Source organism: Notothenia rossii (assembly GCF_949606895.1).
Source record: "Notothenia rossii genome assembly, contig: scaffold_77, whole genome shotgun sequence".
In the NCBI taxonomy this organism is placed as follows: domain Eukaryota; kingdom Metazoa; phylum Chordata; class Actinopteri; order Perciformes; family Nototheniidae; genus Notothenia; species Notothenia rossii.
In genome coordinates this window covers 207501-232500 of record NW_027639515.1, presented here as the reverse complement: position 1 = coordinate 232500, position 25000 = coordinate 207501, and the positions used below count along the sequence as shown (strand labels likewise).

General features: G+C 48.3%; 1 protein-coding gene across 1 annotated transcript in view; it reads right to left on the bottom strand.

The window, feature by feature from the left end:
• Positions 1-24253, bottom strand: part of alg13 (ALG13 UDP-N-acetylglucosaminyltransferase subunit) — a 37218-nt gene extending 12965 nt beyond the window's left edge. Inside the window, 20 exon segments of the mRNA XM_079696034.1 lie at positions 650-718; positions 1625-1680; positions 1970-2005; positions 2152-2326; positions 5892-6036; positions 7593-7703; positions 7795-7881; positions 7883-8045; positions 8137-8222; positions 8968-9068; positions 9159-9223; positions 11331-11448; positions 11538-11598; positions 11727-11886; positions 14085-14166; positions 14273-14345; positions 14463-14509; positions 22873-22923; positions 23017-23100; positions 23597-24253. Coding sequence (XP_079552160.1) covers positions 650-718; positions 1625-1680; positions 1970-2005; positions 2152-2326; positions 5892-6036; positions 7593-7703; positions 7795-7881; positions 7883-8045; positions 8137-8222; positions 8968-9068; positions 9159-9223; positions 11331-11448; positions 11538-11598; positions 11727-11886; positions 14085-14166; positions 14273-14345; positions 14463-14509; positions 22873-22923; positions 23017-23100; positions 23597-23716 — 1890 coding nt within the window. The 5' untranslated portion in view covers positions 23717-24253.
• Between the last annotated feature and the right edge of the window lie 747 nt (positions 24254-25000).

Below are 25000 nucleotides of genomic sequence, written 5' to 3'. Positions count from 1 at the left end.
GCGTGTGTGTGTGTACCTGCTGTGTGTGCGTACCTGCTGTGTGTGTGTGTGTACCTGCTGTGTGTGTGTGTGTACCTGCTGTGTGTGTGTGTGTGTGTGTACCTGCTGTGTGTGTGTACCTGCTGTGTGTGTGTGTACCTGCTGTGTGTGTGTGTGTACCTGCTGTGTGTGTGTGTGTGTGTACCTGCTGTGTGTGTGTACCTGCTGTGTGTGTGTGTACCTGCTGTGTGTGTGTGTGTGTGTGTACCTGCTGTGTGTGTGTGTACCTGCTGTGTGTGTGTGTACCTGCTGTGTGTGTGTGTACCTGCTGTGTGTGTGTACCTGCTGTGTGTGTGTGTACCTGCTGTGTGTGTACCTGCTGTGTGTGTACCTGCTGTGTGTGTGTGTACCTGCTGTGTGTGTGTGTGTACCTGCTGTGTGTGTACCTGCTGTGTGTGTACCTGCCGTGTGTGTGTACCTGCCGTGTGTGTGTACCTGCCGTGTGTGTGTACCTGCTGTGTGTGCGTACGTGTGTGTACGTGTGTGTGTACGTGTTTGTGTGTACGTGTGTGTGTCTACCTGCCGTGTGTGCGTACCTGCTGTGTGTGCGTACCTGGTGTGTGTACGTGTGTGTGTGTACGTGTGTGTGTGTACGTGTGTGTGTGTGTACCTGCTGTGTGTAGCTGTAGTTGATCTCCTGTCTCGGTGGAGAGTCAGCTGTTCCTCCTTCCTGCTCGTCCTTCACAATAAGAGTATTAGTTTATTCTGAGCGCTCACTGATTCTGTGTTCTGATTGGTCTGATATTACAGGTGACTGCACAGGTGTGTTCTGATTGGTCTGATATTACAGGTGACTGCACAGGTGTGTTCTGATTGGTCTGATATTACAGGTGACTGCACAGGTGTGTTTTGATCGGTCTGATATTACAGGTGACTGCACAGGTGTGTTCTGATCGGTCTGATATTACAGGTGACTGCACAGGTGTGTTCTGATTGGTCTGATATTACAGGTGACTGCACAGGTGTGTTCTGATCGGTCTGATATTACAGGTGACTGCACAGGTGTGTTCTGATTGGTCTGATATTACAGGTGACTGAACAGGTGTGTTCTGATTGGTCTGATATTACAGGTGACTGAACAGGTGTGTTTTGATTGGTCTGATATTACAGGTGACTGCACAGGTGTGTTCTGATTGGTCTGATATTACAGGTGACTGCACAGGTGTGTTCTGATCGGTCTGATATTACAGGTGACTGCACAGGTGTGTTCTGATCGATCTGATATTACAGGTGACTGAACAGGTGTGTTTTGATCGATCTGATATTACAGGTGACTGAACAGGTGTGTTTTGATTGGTCTGATATTACAGGTGACTGCACAGGTGTGTTTTGATTGGTCTAATATTACAGGTGACTGCACAGGTGTGTTTTGATTGGTCTGATATTACAGATGACTGCACAGGTGTGTTTTGATTGGTTTGATATTACAGGTGACTGCACAGGTGTGTTTTGATTGGTCTGATATTACAGGTGACTGAACAGGTGTGTTTTGATTGGTCTGATATTACAGGTGACTGAACAGGTGTGTTTTGATTGGTCTGATATTACAGGTGACTGAACAGGTGTCTGACTGAGGTGAGGTTACCTGGGTGTTGGAGGGCTCTCCAGCAGAGTACACACCTGAGGCGGGGTAGCTTGGATCTGCAACACACAGATCTCTGATCTCAAACACACTGATCCGACACCCCCCACCCACCCACACACACTCTCTGATCCGACACACACCCACACTGATCCGACACCCCCCCCCACCCACCCACCCACCCACACACACTCTCTCTGATCCGACACAGACCCACACTGATCCGACACCCCCCCCCCCCCCCCACCCACCCACCCACCCACACTCTCTGATCTGACACACACTCACCCTGATCCGACACCCCCACCCACCCACACACACACACTCTCTGATCTGACACACACTCACCCTGACCGATGTAGATGTACTCTTCCGTGTACTCCGCTGAGAGGAACACAAACATTCTCAGGGTTAGTTTGGATAGTAACAGTTTTAGAGTGTATGATCTTTGTGATTTTGGGCTGTATGAATAAAGTTAGATTGAATAACTGTGTGTGTGTGTGTGTGTGTGTGTGTGTGTGTGTGTGTACCCTGGTCCTCCACAGTACTGGTGTCCTCAGTATCCTCCTCTGATGAGCAGACAGGTGTGTTTCCAGGTGGGGGGGCTGGGGGCCCTGAGCCTCTCTGGACTCTGTAGGAGGAGCCAGGAGGGGGCGGGGCTCCCAGCGAGGCTCCCAGTGAGGGGGGCGGGGCCAGTGGGGGGCCCTGAGGGGGGGGTCACATTATAATACAGACGTGTTAGTTCTCACCAGAGTACTTTTCCCGTTTAGTTCCGTTTAATGTCACGTTCACACCAAAAAGAGAACTTAGCGCCAGGACTTTTACCCCCGTGTTTAGTGCCTGCTGAGAGGTGGGACTATCCTGGGGGAAAAAAAGTGCCCCAGTTCTGATTGGCTGCAAACCACGCCCCGTAAAACTCTGAAAGTTTTGTAGAGCCGCCATTTTATTATCCTCGCATTAGGATTGTTAGCATTAGCCCAGCGCACCAACGCAGAGAGACTAACTTATGGCAACACAAAAGAAAACATGGGAGCGATGGAGATGAGAAGGTGTCGGTGTTCTGGCGATTTAGTCGGAAGGCTTCAGTAGAAGCTGCTGGGAGTCCCAGCAGCTTCTACTGAAGCCTTCCCCAACTCCGGGGACTTCCGGCCGGGGACTCCGGGTGGCAGTATACGCCGTGAAGTGGTTTGCAGCCTGCCAGTAAACCCAAAGCAGAAGAAGAAGAAGTGACGTCAGCGGCTTCATTTGCTAAGTACGGCAAAGTACTTGGTGTGAACGCGGCTGATGTGTCACATCGTTACAGCAGAAGAGTGAAAGAAGAGATTTTGCGCAGGGGAAAGAAACGCGTGTTTTTAAACGGAATAATGATATACTTTGATCAAGACTATCCGCCTGCAGTCCTGAAGCCAAAGGAATACTCCGAAGCTAAACGGGTGTTAAAGCAGAACAAGATCCGCCTCCAGGCTGCGAGTACACTGATGATAAAAGAGGTCCTCAGAGGGACCGAGGAGAGCTGAGCAACGGGCCGGCTGTGCCTGGAAGGTGGTCGGAGGATCTGAACCGCAGGGGGCAGAGGATGCGCGAGAGCAGGGCATTAGAGAGAAACTACGGAGCCCCCCCCCTCAGAGGAGACGTCTGGATAACTTGGGAAACGTCGGCGAGCGGTTCCAGATTTCAAATGAACAGGTACTTTATATTTTGTTTGCTATTTTCATCCCCTCCCCCTCAAAATGGGAGCACACGGGAGGAGCACACGGGAGGAGCACACGGGAGGAGCACACGGGAGGAGCACACGGGAGGAGCACACGGGAGGAGCACACGGGAGGAGCACACGGGAGGAACACACGGGAGGAGCACACGGGAGGAGGAACACACGGGAGGAACACACGGGAGGAGCACACGGGAGGAACACACGGGAGGAGGAGCACACGGGAGGAGCACACGGGAGGAGCACACGGGAGGAGCACACGGGAGGAGCACACGGGAGGAGCACACGGGAGGAGGAACACACGGGAGGAGCACACGGGAGGAACACACGGGAGGAGGAACACACGGGAGGAGGAACACACGGGAGGAGGAACACACGGGAGGAGGAACACACGGGAGGAGCACACGGGAGGAGCACACGGGAGGAACACACGGGAGGAGGAGCACACGGGAGGAGGAGCACACGGGAGGAACACACGGGAGGAACACACGGGAGGAACACACGGGAGGAGCACACGGGAGGAGGAACACACGGGAGGAACACACGGGAGGAGCACACGGGAGGAGGAACACACGGGAGGAGCACACGGGAGGAGCACACGGGAGGAGGAGCACACGGGAGGAGGAGCACACGGGAGGAGGAGCACACGGGAGGAGGAGCACACGGGAGGAGGAGCACACGGGAGGAGGAGCACACGGGAGGAGGAGCACACGGGAGGAGGAGCACACGGGAGGAGCACACGGGAGGAGCACACGGGAGGAGCACACGGGAGGAGGAGCACACGGGAGGAGCACACGGGAGGAGGAGCACACGGGAGGAGGAGCACACGGGAGGAGGAGCACACGGGAGGAGCACACGGGAGGAGGAGCACACGGGAGGAGCACACGGGAGGAGGAGCACACGGGAGGAGGAGCACACGGGAGGAGGAGCACACGGGAGGAGCACACGGGAGGAGGAGCACACGGGAGGAGCACACGGGAGGAGGAGCACACGGGAGGAGGAACACACGGGAGGAGGAACACACGGGAGGAGCACACGGGAGGAACACACGGGAGGAACACACGGGAGGAGGAGCACACGGGAGGAACACACGGGAGGAGGAACACACGGGAGGAGGAGCACACGGGAGGAACACACGGGAGGAGGAACACACGGGAGGAGGAGCACACGGGAGGAACACACGGGAGGAGGAGCACACGGGAGGAGGAACACACGGGAGGAGGAACACACGGGAGGAGGAACACACGGGAGGAGGAACACACGGGAGGAGGAGCACACGGGAGGAACACACGGGACGAGCACACGGGAGGAACACACGGGAGGAGGAACACACGGGAGGAGGAGCACACGGGAGGAACACACGGGAGGAGCACACGGGAGGAACACACGGGAGGAGGAACACACCGGAGGAGCACACGGGAGGAGCACACGGGAGGAGCACACGGGAGGAACACACGGGAGGAGCACACGGGAGGAGGAACACACGGGAGGAGCACACGGGAGGAGGAACACACGGGAGGAGGAACACACGGGAGGAACACACGGGAGGAGGAACACACGGGAGGAGGAACACACGGGAGGAGGAACACACGGGAGGAGGAACACACGGGAGGAGGAACACACGGGAGGAACACACGGGAGGAACACACGGGAGGAACACACGGGAGGAGGAACACACGGGAGGAGGAACACACGGGAGGAGCACACGGGAGGGACACACGGGAGGAGCACACGGGAGGAGCACACGGGAGGAGCACACGGGAGGAGCACACGGGAGGAGGAACACACGGGAGGAACACACGGGAGGAGCACACGGGAGGAGCACACGGGAGGAGGAACACACGGGAGGAGCACACGGGAGGAGCACACGGGAGGAGCACACGGGAGGAACACACGGGAGGAACACACGGGAGGAGGAACACACGGGAGGAGCACACGGGAGGAACACACGGGACACACGGGAGGAACACACGGGAGGAGCACACGGGAGGAGCACACGGGAGGAGGGACACACGGGAGGAGGAACACACGGGAGGAGGAACACACGGGAGGAACACACGGGAGGAGCACACGGGAGGAGGGACACACGGGAGGAGCACACGGGAGGAACACACGGGAGGAACACACGGGAGGAGCACACGGGAGGAGGGACACACGGGAGGAGCACACGGGAGGAGCACATGGTGTGATGGATGGAGACTGCGACGGGGGCTCTCAGCCCACAGGCGGGAGAGGCTTTCCCTCTAGCCCAGGCAGGGGTCATCCACGGGAGACCCCTGGATGACCCCTGCCTGGGAACCACACCTTTGTTATGTTCCATGTGTTTCTTTATTGTTCAAGGAGTAGATCTCTTTTCTTCGTTAGATTCGAAACACAAAGGAAGAGACAGATGACTAACGACAAAGTAACATCTCCTTTCATGGGAATCGCATTTTGGATCGGAAAAAATATAAAAATAAGAGTAGCGTGTATTCAACGTGATGGCAGCCAGGTCACTGTCTCAGAGGCGGAGCCAGTCATTATCATCCATATACTTTACACATCAGTGATATGACTGATCACCTGCAGGGGGGGGAACACGCCCTCCCCCCCGTCCTCCAGCTGGTAGAACATCGCTGGGTCCAGATCGGATGGCTCCTCCCCCTCAGCGGAGAAACCAAACTGGCACTCTTTATTCAGAGCGGCTGCCAACTGCCGTCTGCTGCGCCTGCACACAGAGAGGACTCTTTAAAGTAGAGACACTACATACTGATATACACCTGAACATCAGCAGGAGAGGACTCTTTAAAGTAGAGACACTACATACTGATATACACCTGAACTTCAGCAGGAGAGGACTCTTTAAAGTAGAGACACTACATACTGATATACACCTGAACATCAGCAGGAGAGGACTCTTTAAAGTAGAGACACTACATACTGATATACACCTGAACATCAGCAGGCGAGGACTCTGTAAAGTAGAGACGCTACATGCTGATATACACCTGAACATCAGCAGGAGAGGACTCTTTAAAGTAGAGACACTACATACTGATATACACCTGACCATCAGCAGGAGAGGACTCTTTAAAGTAGAGACACTACATACTGATATACACCTGAACATCAGCAGGAGAGGACTCTTTAAAGTAGAGACACTACATACTGATATACACCTGAACATCAGCAGGAGAGGACTCTTTAAAGTAGAGACACTACATACTGATATACACCTGAACATCAGCAGGAGAGGACTCTTTAAAGTAGAGACACTACATACTGATATACACCTGAACATCAGCAGGAGAGGACTCTTTAAAGTAGAGACACTACATACTGATATACACCTGAACATCAGCAGGAGAGGACTCTTTAAAGTAGAGACACTACATACTGATATACACCTGAACATCAGCAGGAGAGGACTCTTTAAAGTAGAGACACTACATACTGATATACACCTGAACATCAGCAGGAGAGGACTCTTTAAAGTAGAGACACTACATACTGATATACACCTGAACATCAGCAGGAGAGGACTCTTTAAAGTAGAGACACTACATACTGACCTGAACATCAGCAGGAGAGGACTCTTTAAAGTAGAGACACTACATACTGATATACACCTGAACATCAGCAGGAGAGGACTCTTTAAAGTAGAGACACTACATACTGATATGCACCTGAACATCAGCAGGAGAGGACTCTTTAAAGTAGAGACACTACATACTGATATACACCTGAACATCAGCAGGAGAGGACTCTTTAAAGTAGAGACACTACATACTGATATACACCTGAACATCAGCAGGAGAGGACTCTTTAAAGTAGAGACACTACATACTGATATACACCTGAACATCAGCAAGAGAGCACTCTTTAAAGTAGAGGCACTACATACTGATATACACCTGAACATCAGCAGGAGAGGACTCTTTAAAGTAGAGACACTACATACTGATATACACCTGAACATCAGCAGGAGAGGACTCTTTAAAGTAGAGACACTACATACTGATATACACCTGAACATCAGCAGGAGAGGACTCTTTAAAGTAGAGACACTACATACTGATATACACCTGAACATCTATATTGATTCTGACTTTTCAACATCCAACTGACAGGTGTAACCTTGCTTTGAGAAAAAAAGATTATTAATTTAACCCTTTTAGGGAAGATATGGTAATTTGTTCTGGGAATGTCATTTTCGAGCCTGAGACCTGAAAAACAGGCTCGGGGCTTAACAGGTTAAAGTAGAGACACGTGGTGTTGGTTTACCGAGACCTGAAGGCGTAGTTCTCGTAGTCCTGGTAATAGCGTCGGCCCGGGTGGTGGTAATAGGTCAGGTGTGGACCAATCAGGTGACGGTTGAGGAAACGGGTGGAGCTTCTGACCAGAACACACACACACACACACACACACACACACACTTAAAAGGTGCTCTGCTGTGATTGGTTCTCAGTCTCAGCTAATGTCTCACCTGGAGGCTCCGTAGCGAGGCGCCCTGGCGGGGGGCTGGTGATGGTGGGGGGGGGCGTAGGGGTCGTAGGTCATGGCCCCTGCTGAGAGGGGGGGGGGGGCGGGGGTGACCTGTGGGCTGGAAGCGGGGGGGCAGGCTGGAGGGGGCGGGGCCTCCGTATGAGGGGGGGGGCATCAGAAGCTCCGCCCCCTTCATCCCGCCGCGGGACTTCCTGAAGTAGCGGTGGCGGGGGGGGTGGCGCCGGTCCGGGTCTACAGGGGGAGGACAGGTGAGGAGCAGGAGGACAGGTGAGGAGACAGGTGGGGAGCAGGAGGACAGGTGAAGACAGGAAGTGGATCTTACCCATGTCTCCCTTCCTGGACGGCGCTGCCACGTTCCAGGCAGGAACCGGATTCACAGGCTTCAGGTCGGTCAGCTGGACCAGGTGTCTGTGGGGGATCAGGTGGTCTCAGGTCAGCTGGTCTCAGGTGGTCTCAGGTCAGGTGGTCTCAGCTGGTCTCAGGTCAGCTGGTCTCAGGTGGTCTCAGGTCAGGTGGTCTCAGCTGGTCTCAGGTCAGGTGGTCTCAGCTGGTCTCAGGTCAGGTGGTCTTAGGTGGTCTCAGGTCAGCTGGTCTCAGCTGGTCTCAGGTCAGGTGTTCTCAGGTCAGGTGTTCTCAGGTCAGGTGGTCTCAGCTGGTCTCAGGTCAGCTGGTCTCAGGTCAGGTGGTCTCAGCTGGTCTCAGGTCAAGTGGTCTCAGGTCAGGTGGTCTCAGGTCAGGTGGTCTCAGGTGGTCTCAGGTGGTCTCAGGTCAGCTGGTCTCAAGTCAGGTGGTCTCAGCTGGTCTCAGGTCAGGTGATCTCAGCTGGACTCAGGTCAGCTGGTCTCAGGTCAGGTGGTCTCAGCTGGTCTCAGGTCAGGTGATCTCAGCTGGACTCAGGTCAGCTGGTCTCAGGTCAGGTGGTCTCAGCTGGGCTCGGGTCAGGTGGTCTCGGGTCAGGTGGTCTCGGGTCATGTGGTCTCGGGTCAGGACACTCTTAGCTAACCTTAAACAGCTGATATTAGCTATCTAAACATCTGACAGATAAACTGGTCTCTGGTTGTCTTTCTAAATGTCCGCAGAGGCTCTGTGGACCCTCCCCTTGTGGCAGGTGTGAAAAGGGGCGGGGCTACATGAGGTGAATAAAGATGTTTACTTGTCTCCCAGCTCCTCGATGAACACAGTGACCGCTGACGCGTTCGTCCCCACCTCCTGGATGAAGGCGTTGTAGAATTTCCCCTTCGGCTCCAGACGCACCTGAAACCCACACAGCGCTGCGTTCAGGCGCTGCTCTGACTGTCAGTATTCTGAGTGCTCACCAGCTGTAGTGATGTGGATCAGTTTTACCTGACACTTGTCTCCCAGGAAGTACTGCCTCCCTGCAAACACCATGTAGTCCGTCTTCTGCATCTCTGAGGAAGACACAGAACGAGGTAGACGCTTTTATCCATGAGTCTTTCAGTAATCTGTTCACTAACGCAGAGACCCCTTCACTTATGGTCCCCTTTAGGTCTTGATTGACAGCTCTGATCTAACGCAGAGACCCCTTCACTTACAGTGCCCTTTAGGTCTTGATTGACAGCTCTGATCTAACGCAGAGACCCCTTCACTTACGGTCCCCTTTAGGTCTTGATTGACAGCTCTGATCTAACACAGAGACCCCTTCACTTACAGTCCCCTTTAGGTCTTGATTGACAGCTCTGATCTAACGCAGAGACCCCTTCACTTACGGTCCCCTTTAGGTCTTGATTGACAGCTCTGATCTAACACAGAGACCCCTTCACTTACAGTCCCCTTTAGGTCTTGATTGACAGCTCTGATCTAACGCAGAGACCCCTTCACTTACGGTCCCCTTTAGGTCTTGATTGACAGCTCTGATCTAACGCAGAGACCCCTTCACTTACAGTGCCCTTTAGGTCTTGATTGACAGCTCTGATCTAACGCAGAGACCCCTTCATTTACGGTCCCCTTTAGGTCTTGATTGACAGCTCTGATCTAACGCAGAGACCCCTTCACTTACGGTCCCCCTTTAGGTCTCGATGGACAGCTCTGATCTAACGCAGAGACCCCTTCACTTACGGTCCCCTTTAGGTCTTGATTGACAGCTCTGATCTAACGCAGAGACCCCTTCACTTACGGTCCCCTTTAGGTCTTGATTTGACAGCTCTGATCTAACGCAGAGACCCCTTCACTTATGGTCCCCTTTAGGTCTCGATGGACAGCTCTGATCTAACGCAGAGACCCCTTCACTTACGGTCCCCTTTAGGTCTTGATTGACAGCTCTGATCTAACGCAGAGACCCCTTCACTTACGGTCCCCTTTAGGTCTTGATTGACAGCTCTGATCTAACGCAGAGACCCCTTCACTTATGGTCCCCTTTAGGTCTTGATTGACAGCTCTGATCTAACGCAGAGACCCCTTCACTTACGGTCCCCTTTAGGTCTTGATTGACAGCTCTGATCTAACGCAGAGACCCCTTCACTTACGGTCCCCTTTAGGTCTTGATTGACAGCTCTGATCTAACACAGAGACCCCTTCACTTACAGTCCCCTTTAGGTCTTGATTGACAGCTCTGATCTAACGCAGAGACCCCTTCACTTACGGTCCCCTTTAGGTCTTGATTGACAGCTCTGATCTAACACAGAGACCCCTTCACTTACAGTCCCCTTTAGGTCTTGATTGACAGCTCTGATCTAACGCAGAGACCCCTTCACTTACGGTCCCCTTTAGGTCTTGATTGACAGCTCTGATCTAACGCAGAGACCCCTTCACTTACAGTGCCCTTTAGGTCTTGATTGACAGCTCTGATCTAACGCAGAGACCCCTTCATTTACGGTCCCCTTTAGGTCTTGATTGACAGCTCTGATCTAACGCAGAGACCCCTTCACTTACGGTCCCCTTTAGGTCTCGATGGACAGCTCTGATCTAACGCAGAGACCCCTTCACTTACGGTCCCCTTTAGGTCTTGATTGACAGCTCTGATCTAACGCAGAGACCCCTTCACTTACGGTCCCCTTTATGTCTGGATTGACAGCTCTGATCTAACGCAGAGACCCCTTCACTTACGGTCCCCTTTAGGTCTTGATTGACAGCTCTGATCTAACGCAGAGACCCCTTCACTTACGGTCCCCTTTATGTCTTGATTGACAGCTCTGATCTAACGCAGAGACCCCTTCACTTACGGTCCCCTTTAGGTCTCGATGGACAGCTCTGATCTAACGCAGAGACCCCTTCACTTACGGTCCCCCTTTAGGTCTTGATTGACAGCTCTGATCTAACGCAGAGACCCCTTCACTTACGGTCCCCTTTAGGTCTTGATTGACAGCTCTGATCTAACGCAGAGACCCCTTCACTTACGGTCCCCTTTAGGTCTTGATTGACAGCTCTGATCTAACGCAGAGACCCCTTCACTTACGGTCCCCTTTAGCTCTTGATTGACAGCTCTGATCTAACGCAGAGACCCCTTCACTTACGGTCCCCTTTAGGTCTTGATTGACAGCTCTGATAATAAGGTGTTACCTTTGCAGGTGTCCTGCCACACGTCAAACTCCAGGTTCCTGTACACCTCTCCATCCAGAGACTTCATCACCTTATAAGGAAGAGACAGCCTGGAGGGGGGCGGGGCTTCTGCAGGAGGCTGACCAATCACAAGCACTCAGGATCATTATGATATAATAAAGTGTAATGCAACATAACATGATATATAGTGTGTGTGTGTGTGTGTACCTTTGTGTCCTCGGGCACAGCTTGTTTCTCCTCCACAGCTCCACCCGGGTCAGACTCCTCCCTGAGGACAAAACAAACGCACCTGAGCCCAGCATGAGGTCATGGTACAGGTGAGGTGACCTGCTCTGAACAGGAAGGGGTCAGTACACTGCATTTTGTGTGTGTGTGTGTGTGTGTGTGTGTGTGTACCTGCGGTCCTCAGGTGTGTCGTAGCCGAAGTCAGCGTCGCTGCACACCGACGGGCTGTTTCTATAGCGACGACCTCCGACCCTGAAGGCCTCCATCGCCTGACAGAGCTCTGCCTCCTCGAAGCTGAACACCTGAGTGTATAGCACCTCGTAGAACAGAGCTACACACACAGCAGAGACACACACACAGCAGAGAGAGAGAGAGACACACACACACACACAGCAGAGAGAGAGAGAGAGAGAGAGAGAGAGAGAGAGAGAGAGAGAGAGAGAGAGAGAGAGAGAGAGAGAGAGAGAGAGAGAGAGACACACACACACACACAGCAGAGAGAGAGAGAGAGAGAGAGAGAGAGAGAGAGAGAGAGAGAGAGAGAGAGAGAGAGAGAGAGAGAGAGAGAGAGAGAGAGAGAGAGAGAGAGAGAGAGAGACACACACACACACACACACACACACACACACACACCAATGATTTTCGGTGACTTCTCCATGACCTAATTTTCCATGACAAAACCAAAGACTCAGCAGTACCACTGAAAATGGTATATTTGAACATGGAACAGGAAAATAAGGTCTGCATATGAAACATGTTGTGCCGATCTAAAACAAATAGGCTTACTGGCTTCTACAGGCTAAAGCAACTCAAATCTCTCACCAGCAAAAACACCTCCTCAGTTAAATGCCATTTTACTAGGGATGGGTACCGAGCCCCGGTATTAAACGGGCCCCGGGGCTGAATTATTAAAGACCGTGGTACCGTTAAGCTCCGACGTTATCGGTCTTTTTATCGGTACTGGAGACATCTAAAAAATGTACGTATTATTGCTACACAAACATTATATTGCAGTTTTAGTGTCGCCAACTCCGATTCTAATACGCAAGAAGACTGCAAAATGCGTCTATGATTATTTTTTGAAATTTCAATCCAGACGAGAGATCTCTCTCCTGTCTGTGTGCGAGGGGCAGTGCAACACACACACACACACACACACACACACACACACACACACACACACACACACACACACACACACACACACACACACACACACACACACACACACACACACACACACACACACACACACACACACACACACACACACACACACACACACACACACACACACACACACACACACACACACACACACACACACACACACACACACACACACACACACACACACACACACACACACACACACACACACACACGAGAGAGAACACGCTCCGAGGTGTGGTTAAACTTTACCCGTCTCGATGTGGACAATGCTCGTTGCCAAAAGTGCAATAACAGTTGATCATGTAAGGGCGGTAACACGAGCACTTTGTCTAAACATTTATCAAAAGAGCTCCACACCCAGAAGGAGGAATGCACCGGGTTCCACTGTCTTTCTAGCAGCTCTGTAGCCCCATCCACGAGTAACGTTTCCACGTCAGGTGTTATGTATGCTAGCAGCGACACACGGAGTTAACTACATGATACAAACATGGGTTAATGATTAGAGGTAACTCAGTTATTTAGTTTGTTAAAGTTTCAGCTATTCTGTTTACAGTTCTGTCAACACATTATTTAATACCATTTGTTCAAACATTGTTGTTTCTTTTGATGTGAAATATTATTTATTTAATTTAAATAAAAAGCAATGTTAGTTTTGTTCACAATGTGTTTAGTTCGTTTACCTTATTTGTTTCTCCAAAAGAACCGATAAAAGTACCGCGAAAAGACCGGACCGATCAGCGGTATTGATAAAAGTAGTAGTACCGTTAAAACCTTAACGATACCCATCTCTACATTTTACGTTTCATTACTATACAGTATTTATCATTATAGTATTAATATTTCAGCGATTAGATAAAATATAAATTATATTTGATCCAACTTTAGTTACATTTCCATGACTTTACCAAAACTTTGGGAAATATATTGTTTTACAAAACTTTTCCAGGGCCTGGAATTAGCATTTTTAGACACACACACCTTAGACTTGCTCCACCAATCAGAGCTCAGAACTCACAATGCTTCACCAATCAGAGCTCAGTACTCACACTGCTCCACCAATCAGAGCTCAGAACTCACAATGCTTCACCAATCAGAGCTCAGTACTCACACTGCTCCACCAATCAGAGCTCAGAACTCACAATGCTTCACCAATCAGAGCTCAGTACTCGCACTGCTCCACCAATCAGAGCGCAGTACTCGCACTGCTCCACCAATCAGAGCGCAGTACTCGCACTGCTCCACCAATCAGAGCGCAGTACTCGCACTGCTCCACCAATCAGAGCGCAGTACTCATACTGCTCCACCAATCAGAGCGCAGTACTCATACTGCTCCACCAATCAGAACGCAGTACTCACACTGACAGAGGGCTGCGGAGGCGGGGTAACTCCTCGGGTAAACAATGTCATAGTGACCATTGATGGAGCAGCACAGCGTCACCTAGGAAACACAGCTGACATCAGTCTTGACGAATCAAATTGCAGAGTTTACAGTCATGTGACCTGCTGTTGGTAGTTTAATGATCATCACATGTTTCCCTTCTTACCTTGTCATCAAATTCTTCTTCTGAGATCACCGTGGCTGCTTTCCCTGGGTAACGATAGATCAGGAAACAGTGCCTAGACACACCGACCAAACACAGACCACACACAGACACACACACAGATACAGACACACACTTTAATTCACAAACAGATGGAGGTTGGAGCAGATGAACTGGATGGATAATTCCTCACCTGTAGAGCTGAGACAGAGCCTTGATCTCCACCTGACCCACCGTCTCCTGAAAACACACACCTGCCGTCACACACCATCGTCTACACACACCTCCCGTCACACACCATCAGCTACACACGCTGTCCCGAATATCATTTTTCGGGCTCCGGATATTCCGTAGTAATCTGCAGCGAATATTCGGCCCGCGGGGGGGGGGGGTTGTAGTAGTCAGCACCGAACCACTTCAACACGTGTATTTTGGTGTATTCACGGCATTTATTTTGTTATTCTACAGCAGAGGTGCCCAGTACGTCGACCGCGGTCCACCGGTCGACCGCGGGGGCAATGCTGGTAGATCGCGAGTCATTCATAAATAAAAAAAATCCAGCTCCGTTAAAATAGACAAAACAGGTTTTGATCCCTCCTCCTTTGGCCTCCCTGCCACTTAATTCAGGAGTTGACTTGATTGACAGAAAAAGCGACCTATTGCTTTCCAGTCTGTTAACCCAGAATGCAAAGCGATACAAAATCAGTCAAGTGCCGGGAGAGACAAACAACAAAATGAGTGCGGGAACGAGCAAAAAGCTAAAGACATACCACTTCCACACAGAATGGGAGGGAGAATCTTTTTTTGTGATGTCACATTCTAAGGTTATTTGCCTTATTTGTAAAGCAAGCGTCGCTCTGCCAAAGAAAGGTAACGTGGAGAGGCATTATCGGAGTGTTCACAAGGCATATGACAGCGACTTCCCTCCGAGTAGCGAGTTGAGAAAGAGAAAGGTCATGTATTATTGCTACACAAACATTATCTCTTAGTCTTAGTGTCGCCAACTCGTTTCTAACATGCAAAAAGACAAACAAATGCGTCTATGGTCGGTGTATTTTCGACCTTTCCAATCCAGAAGAGATCTCTCTCTCCCCCGTCTGTTTGCAAGGGGGCGGGGCAGTTTACACACACGCATCTGCTACATGCAGCAACACACGGAGGAGATGGTGGAGAGAAGCGCTCCAAGGTGTGGTTACATGTTACCCGTCTTGAGGTGGACAATGCTCGTCACCAAAAGTGTTTAGCATGTAAGGGCGGTAACACGAGCAATTTGTCTAAACATTTAGCAAAAGTGCACCACATTCAGACGGAGGAATGCACCGGGTTCCACTGTCTTTCTAGAAGCTCTGTAGCCCCATCCACGAGTAACGTTTCCACGTCAGGTGTTATGTATGCTAGCAGCGACACACGGAGTTAACTACATTATACACACATGGGTTAATGATTAGAGGTAACTGAGTTATTTAGTTTGTTAAAGTTTCAGCTATTCTGTTCACAGTTCTGTCATCAGATTATTTAATACGATTTGTTAAAACATTGTTGTTTCTTTCGATGTGAAATATTATTTATTTAATTTAAATAAAAAGCAATGTTAATTTTGTTCACAATTTGTTAAGTTAATTTAATAATATATGTATTTTTGAATCAAGTATTCATCTTTATTGTCTTCATTGTTAGTTTCCACATGCCTAAAACAACCTCAAACTAAATCTAAAAGTTGATGGCTAAATCAGAGCGTTTGAGAAATTGTGCAAGGCACACAGCAGTAGTCCGAATAGTCGATTAATCGTTTCATTAATCTATAGATTAATCGATAATCAAATGAGTCGTTTGTTGCAGCCCTATTGTAGTTATCCCATGTAAAAATAAAACGTGTTATTCAGCAACTCTTGCAATTTAGGATTTTATTTTTGGTTGGTAGACTTCGGTTAGCTGGTCATTTCAAAAGTAGCTCACCAGCCAAAAAAGTGTGGGCACCCCTGGTCTACAGTATTGTTGTTTGATAGTTATTAAGCCAATTTGTGTTCTTTGAAATTGAAAAGGACATCGCATTGTGTTTGTTACTTTCGTTGTAGTTGAATATGTCTTAAGTGTCTTAATTTGGCTTGGCTTCCTATTTATGGACATGCTTTTATTTTGAAGGAGAGGTAGCGCTGTTGAAAGGAAGTTGTTGTTGCTATGGAAACAACGTGACGGAGATTAACGGAGAAAAGTAATATCTATTTATAAAGACGGAGAAAGTAAACGATAACGTTTATGGTTAAGTGTTAGCACCCCCCGAAGAGGAGCTCTTACGTTGATATTGGAGATTTCAATAAATTCAATTTATGTTTAAAAAACAAACAAAACGAATAACGAAATTGAAACCCGAATAGTACTCCAATGCATCGGCGTCGCGAGACCCTTTTCACGGGGGCACGTGCCCCCCTGTAGATCTGAGGTGCCCCGGTATGCCTGGGTCACTGATTTTTTAATTAATTTATTAATTTATTCAGGGTTCGAAATGGCGACACGCCCGCACGCCCGGGTCTAGTAACTTTCCTATCGGACTAGTAACTCTATGCACTTGCCTGCCCGTGTGTCTGGTAACTTTATAACCCCTTTGCACGGAGCGTCTTTTACAAGCATTGTGGCCGTCAATGCGAACTCAATTTTGCTAGTGTAAACCTCTCTTGCACAGCATAAGACTAGTCCTATTCAGCACACGCTGCTTTCATTTGTTTATTCGAATGTTTTTTGTCCCTTCTGATAACCCGTAGTGTTGATGCGTGTTTTGCCTTGGTAGTTCAGGATACCATGAAATAAAGCTTGCGGTCAATCTGGTAAGCAACGTAATTTTACGATGAACATAATCTTAGTTTTAGAAGTGAAGGTCACACAGGAGTAGGCTATATATTTTAATGAGTTTGCCTGGAAGCTAATCGTATAGGCTACACTGTTAAATGTTATGTGATTTGTATAAATAGCACTTTTTAATAATTTATAAAACATAATAGACTAGGCTAAATGGATGGAGATGTGAATAGCAGTGACATGCGCTGAGGTTCGTGGCTGGTGAGGCACTGACAGTTTCAGTGTCAGATTTAGAAATATATAAACCCAAGTATCTTAAATCACGAAATCTATTATTGAGGTGAAACATTTTCAAAGAAATGTGGCTTTGAACGTGAGTAGTCGATGGAGTTATCCTAACCGTCTTTTGAAACATACCTTTTAGCTCCGGCGTTGGTTTCCCATTATTTATCACTTCACGATTTGATTGATTTGATAGTATTCTGTATTTTAGTATTTAGTATCTTGTAAATGGACATCAGAAAGTTATTCGCTCGGAGCAGGGATAAAGCAGCAAGGAGAAATGAGAGAGGTAAGCTAGGTAACAAGGCAACCCAAACCACTTTTAGGTAACAACCCACAAGTTGAGTTCACCACTGGTCACTAGCCTAACAGTTACATATCTGTCCAGACAAAGAGGAGCAGCAGAGTGTCGGAGGAGGTGAAGGAGAGAGGGATGTTGATGAGCACGAGCAGAGGTGATATGGCTATTAATTTAATATTAATTAGGAATAACTGCAAACAGGTTATACACAAGTAACCTTACATCTGCATATGTAAAAATGTAGATAATGAAAATGCAGACATTAGACTGTAATATGTTCATGTTGTTTCAAGACTCAGTGCAGCAGAGTGCAGAGGAGGAGAGGAGGAGATTGAAGATCGTCGCACGCATCTCTGCTTGCCTAGCAGACATCTCTCGGTGGATGTCTGCTCATCACCTCAAGCTCAACCTTGACAAGACTGAACTGCTCTTCCTTCAGGGAAAAGATTGTCCCACTCTTGACCTAACAATCAACATCGGCCCCTCTGTTGTTTCCCCGACTCAGACTGCAAGGAATCTGGGTGTGACCCTAGATAACAAACTGTCCTTCACTGCAAACATCGCTGCTACAACCCGCTGCTGCAGATACACTCTTTACAACATCAGGAGGATACGTCCCCAGCTGACCCAGAAAGAGACGCAGGTTCTGGTCCAGGCTCTCGTCATCTCACGCCTAGACTACTGCAACTCCCTCCTGGCTGGTCTACCTGCATGTGCCATCCGACCTCTGCAGCTCATCCAGAATGCAGCGGCTCGTCTGGTCTTCAACCTTCCTAAATGTTCCCACACCACGCCGCTCCTCCGCTCCCTTCACTGGCTTCCAGTAACTGCTAGAATCCACTTCAAGACACTGGTACTTGCGTACCATGCTGTGAATGGATCTGGCCCTTCCTACATCCAGGACATGGTTAAACCGTACACCCCAGCACGTGCACTCCGCTCTGCATCAGCCAAACAGCTCGCTGCACCCGCACTGCGAGGGGGACCCAAGTTCCCATCAGCAGAAACACGTGGGTTTGCTATCCTGGCTCCAAAATGGTGGAATGAGCTCCCCATTGAAATCAGGACAGCAGAAAGCTTACACATCTTCTTCAGACTGAAAACTCATCTCTTTATACTCAACTTCGAGAGATAGAATTACTAACAAAGCACTTATATACTAATAAAGGGCTGGCTTTCTAAATGCCAGTTGAGTAGCACTTGAAATGTTTGGCTCTATGAAACCTGATGTACTTATATGATTCTGTTTTCTTAAAGGTTGTATCTTCCTGGTTGAATGCACTTATTGTAAGTCGCTTTGGATAAAAGCGTCAGCTAAATGCAATGTAATGTAATGTAATGTAAAAGGGACACAGGAAGGGATGACACTGAGAGATGACACTGACAGGTGAGAGTGAGACTCAGCTGACAATGTAGTTAGCTACTGTAAATGTCCCTACTTATAGATGTGATGAATGTTATTTGAACTTTTAATGGTTATCTGAGGTAACTATTGAGCATATGATTTTTTTGTACGTTGCACCAGACAGGAGAGTCAGAGGGCAGAAGAGATTGAGCTGGTTGAGGCAGGGGAAAGGCAGAGAGAGAAGGAAGGACAACAAGAGACAGACAGGCCGGAGAGATCACACCCCAGAGATGAGACTGAGAAAACAGTTGCCACAGTGGCAGAGAACATTAGACTGGGGGCAAGAGAAAAAAGCAGTGTCCACAATCTTGAGGGACATACAAGTGATCTTGGGGGAAAGGAGTCTGGCCCAAACCAAGTTAAGTTGTCAAAATATCCCCAGCACAACTTTGGTGCAAAGAATCGATCATTTAACGCCAACTGGTTTGAAAGCTTTACATGGCTGGAATATTCCAAGGCTAAAGATGCAGCGTTTTGTTTTCCCTGTAAAATATTTGGGAAACATTTGAAGAATGACACCTTTGTAAACACTGGCTTTCAAAATTGGAAAAAAGCTCTGGATGTCTATAGAGAGCATGAGAAATCACCAGCACATAAGGCAAGCATGCAGTCTTGGTGTAGTTATAAAGCCAGTGAGGCTCATGGCAGTGTTGTCGACCATTTGGATTCTGCCAGTGAGCATGAAATAAAAGAGAGACGGGAGTACCTCAGCCGGGTTGTGGCTGTTACCAAGTTTTTGGGAAAACAAAATATCCCATTCCGTGGCCATGATGAGGGCATGTCCAGCGACAACCAGGGGAACTTTCTGGAATGCATGAACCTCTTGAAAGAGTTCGACCCTTTCCTTCAGACATATTCAGCACCATCACACACTACATACTTGTCACCTTCATCACAAAATGAAGTAATTCAGTGCTGTGCCCAGGAGATAACAAAAGCTATCAGTAAAGACATTAAGGAGGCTGGAATGTTTTCAGTGATGGCTGACGAAGCAAGAGATGGCAGCACTGAGCAGCTAGCTGTGTGTGTCCGATATGTTGCTGGGGGGAGTGTGCAAGAACATTTACTAGCTATGGTAGATTTGAAGGGTTTTGACGCGGAGTCCATTACAACTGCCATTGAACAACAGCTAAGGTTGAATGGCATAGACCATGTGAAGGTGGTTGCACAGGCTTATGATGGCGCCTCAGTCATGAGTGGGGCTGTTGGAGGGGTCCAAGCAAAGTTCCGAGAGAACCATCCCATGGCCATTTATGTGCACTGCTATGCACATCAATTGAATTTAGTGCTCTGTTCCACATGTCTGGCCATACCAGAGGCCAGGAAGTTATTTGACCTCCTGCAGAATGTCTATACATTCTTTTCTGGCTCCCTTGTGAACCATGACAAGTTTAAGGAGACTCAGAAACAGCTTGGCTTACAAGCGTCTGAGCTTGTACAGCTGTCCAAGACCCGATGGTCTTGCCAGCTGAGGTCTATCAACGCTATGATAGAGAATTTCCCAGCAGTTCTCACGTGCCTGTCCAATATCAGCAACCCTACGGCTGTGGGTCTGCATGCCAACCTTGCAAGGTTCTCCACAGTTTATCTATTGATGATGTTCAAGACTTTTTTGTCTGTGACAGAAAGTCTACACAAATACCTACAAAGTGAAACTGTGGACCTGGCAAAAGCTGAGGAGTTCAAATGCGCTGTGTGCGCCACTCTACAAGAAATGCGCACTGATGACAAAGCAGCTGAGGTTTATGACCGCGCAAAGGCCTTGTGCGAAACACACCAAATCCCTGAGTCATGTGCTGTACCAAGACAAAGGCAGAAGCAGAGACGCATGGAGGAGTATGTAGTCGAGTCTAGTTGTGGGGCAGCGAGTGACCTAGGGAATGCCGAGAAGTTGAGAACCGCAGTGTATCTACCTTGCCTTGACAGGATGGTTGCTGAGATGGAGCAGCGTTTTTCATCTCTCAACAGCACAGTTCTAAAAGGTGTTCAGGCCTGTAATCCAGGATCTAGCAACTTTCTCTGTGAGGAGGACCTCAGAGGTCTGGCAGATCATTATAATGTGGATCTAAAGCAAGAGGAAGTGCTGGTGGCTAAAAACTATCTGGCCAGAAAGCAGGAAAGCCTTCCAATCACTGACATGCAATGTCTTTTCAGTTTGCTGGATCATGTCATGTTCCCAACATTGACACAGGTCATTCAGATATCTCTGACCATTCCAGTGTCCAGCTGCACTTGTGAACGTACATTCAGCGTGCTGAGACGCCTCCACACGTGGTTAAGAAGCACAATGGGGCAAGACAGACTCCACCATCTTGCCATCATGTCTGTTGAGAGAGGAGCACTCTCCAAGTTAAGCCACTGTCAATTGATTGATAGCTTTGCAAAACTGAAACCGAGACGTTACAGTTTACTTTAAAAAAAATGAACATAGACCTCTCCCATCTCTCTGACCATGTACACACCTCATAGGATAGTCACCATCACACCATCATAGGATGGGGGGTTCTCTTTCAGTTTTTAGTTTTCAAGTCCATGTTTGCTGACAGATATTTCATGAAGATTCATTGTGCCTCTTTTGCCTTCATCAGTTAGTGATTTAGAGATACTGTATACAGTTAAGTTCACAAGTAGGCCAATTCAATTCAGTTTGGTTCAGGTAGGCTAGATATTTAATGATGCAGAAAATAACAATCTGATTGTACTATTTATTTATGACACTTTATTATAATAAATAAGTGCAAAAAAATGTTTGCTCACGTGCTTGCATTAATTATCTGTGCCCATGCTTTTTTCAAAGAAATAACTGCAAAACATTTTTTTTTTCTGTGCCCCTGTAGTGCCCCTGTATAGTATTGGCTCAGCTGACGCCCCTGCTCCAATGAACGAATATTCGGTTATTCGGGTACAGCCCTACTACACACACCTGCTGTCACACACCATCAGCTACACACACCTACTGTCACACACCATCAGCTAAACACACACAATCAGCTACACACACCTGCTGTCACACACCATCAGCTACACACACACCTGCTGTTACACCATCAGCTACACACACCATCAGCTACACACACCTACTGTCACACACCATCAGCTACACACACCATCAGCTACACACACACCTGCTGTCACACAACATCAGCTACACACACACCTGTTGTTACACCATCAGCTACACACACCTGCTGTCACACAACATCAGCTACACACACACCTGCTGTCACACACCATCAGCTACACACACCTGCTGTCACACACCATCAGCTACACACACCATCAGCTACACACTAGGGATGCCAGCAATTATTCGATTTTTCGTTACAGTCTCCATAATCGAAAATTATTTTTTAAATTCGATTTTATCTATATATTTTTATTATTTATGTTTCTTTTTTTTCCTGGCTTAGTTTCAACCAAAATATAGACTAATGCTAATAATAGTATTAATAATTGTAAATGGCCATTGGTCAGACCACCAGTTTGTTTTACTGTAAGCTTGAAGGAAGCCAGCAGCGCAGCCTGCGCCGCTACACACCGCCCCCCCCCCCCCTCTCCGTCACACGTGCGATTGATTTATTGGTGATATACAGAACAGTGAGAACAACACAACTAAAGATGAACAAAGCGGCACGTTCAAAGAAGAGTTCCTCGTGGAACTACTTCGAAGTCACAAGTGCAAATGAAGTAAAATGCAAGCTCTGCGAAAAGACTTTGGTCTACCACAGCTCAACATCGCGTTCGCATTTGAGTATGCACACCTGCTGTCACACACCATCAGCTACACACACACACACAGAGTCAAAGGTCACAGCAGCTCACCTTCGGGTCCTCCAGACGCTGCAGATATTTCTCAAACGAACCTTCAACAAACTGGAAGAGAAAACAACACATGCGTTAGTTAGCTTAGCACGTTAGCTGCCTGCTAGGCACGTTAGCATTTGATTTCTCTGCCCAGTTACTCACAGGTTCAAAGTTGCATCTGTTAGTTCTCATGTAGTCGGCACATTCCTGACGGATCCTGTGATGGTAGTTCTGAGAGTAATACAGCTACACACACACACACACACACATGTTAGCATGTAGCTTGAAATCGTCGTGTTCCTGAAACACAACCATCTAGTTAATTGCATATCCATTAAACTTCATTTAATTAAATTAATATAATGAGTCAAATTAATCTTTATAGATATCATAAAGTTCACTTTTGTTTCTCCAATTTTATTTTCAATCCTAAATAATGAGTTTCAATGTCAAACCAAAAGAGGCAGACGATACCTGCGCTGACTCATTAGCTGATCTCTCCTCTGTTCAAAATAAGAGACCTGAATATAGATTTCAGATCTTTCATAATTTTTTGTTTTACAGAAAAAAAAATGTTCATTTAAAAAGTGAATTCAAGACAGCTGCTAGCTAGCTTTATTATAGTTAGCTTTAACATGTTTTTTTCGTTTTTTTTAATTAGCCTTAGCATTGTTAGCCTTAGCGTGGTTAGCTTCATCATGTTTTTTAAATTAGCTTTATCCCGGTTTCGCCCGCTCCTCACCTGCTCGGACACGGCTCGGAACAGGCTGGACGCGTCTCGTGCCACCATCTTCCGGTACAGACCCAGGCTGCACAGGTACTCGTCCATGTTGACGAAGTACTTCTTCAGACCTTTCTGCATCCCGGGGGCTCAACGGGACTCAGATAAACCCCGGTACTACTCTCTGGTACTGTCCGGTTCCCTCTCTCCGGTCCTCTCTCTGGTACTGTCCGGTTCCCTCTCTCCGGTAATCCAGGGTCCTCTCTCGGAGCAGAGAGCGCCCAGGTGAATCTCATCAGCCTGATCAGCGCGTGGCCCCCTGAGGCGTTCAGGGACTCTGTTAGAAACACGCTGTTTGAAAACTGAATGTGTTAATGTATCAGTCTACAGGTGTCCCTTCAGTCTACAGGTGTTAACGTGTCCCTTCAGTCTACAGGTGTTAACGTGTTCCTTCAGTTTTCAGTTGTCCCTTCAGTCTACATGTGTCCCTTCAGTCTACAGGTGTTAACGTGCCCCATCAGTCTACAGGTGTTAACGTGTCCCTTCAGTCTTCAGTTGTCCCTTCAGTCTACATGTGTCCCTTCAGTCTACAGGTGTTAACGTGTCCCTTCAGTCTACAGGTGTCCCTTCAGTCTACATGTGTTAACGTGTCCCTTCAGTCTACAGGTGTCCCTTCAGTCTACAGGTGTTAACGTGTCCCTTCAGTCTACAGGTGTTAACGTGTCCCTTCAGTCTACATGTGTCCCTTCAGTCTACAGGTGTTAACGTGTCCCTTCAGTCTACAGGTGTCCCTTCAGTCTACATGTGTTAACGTGTCCCTTCAGTCTACAGGTGTCCCTTCAGTCTACAGGTGTTAACGTGTCCCTTCAGTCTACAGGTGTTAACGTGTCCCTTCAGTCTACAGGTGTCCCTTCAGTCTACATGTGTTAACGTGTCCCTTCAGTCTACAGGTGTCCCTTCAGTCTACAGGTGTCCCTTCAGTCTACAGGTGTCCCTTCAGTCTACAGGTGTTAACGTGTCCCTTCAGTCTACAGGTGTTAACGTGTCCCTTCAGTCTACAGGTGTCCCTTCAGTCTACAGGTGTTAACGTGTCCCTTCAGTCTACAGGTGTTAACGTGTCCCTTCAGTCTACAGGTTTCCCTTCAGTCTACATGTGTTGAGATGTTTAAATTCACATCATGTCTTCTTTTACCTGATCAATATAGCCTATATAACCTACAAAATAATAAAACTAACTTGTGAGCAACACACACACACACACACACACACACACACACGCGCACGCGCGCGCGCTTCATGGGGCCTCACATTGCGCAGGTCTCCGCAGGTCTCCTTGTATCTGCTAATGTGCAGGAGGAAGAGTGATAAACTGTCTCTCTAGTTGGCTTACATAACAGTTACATTTTACATCCTCAAAAACTATGG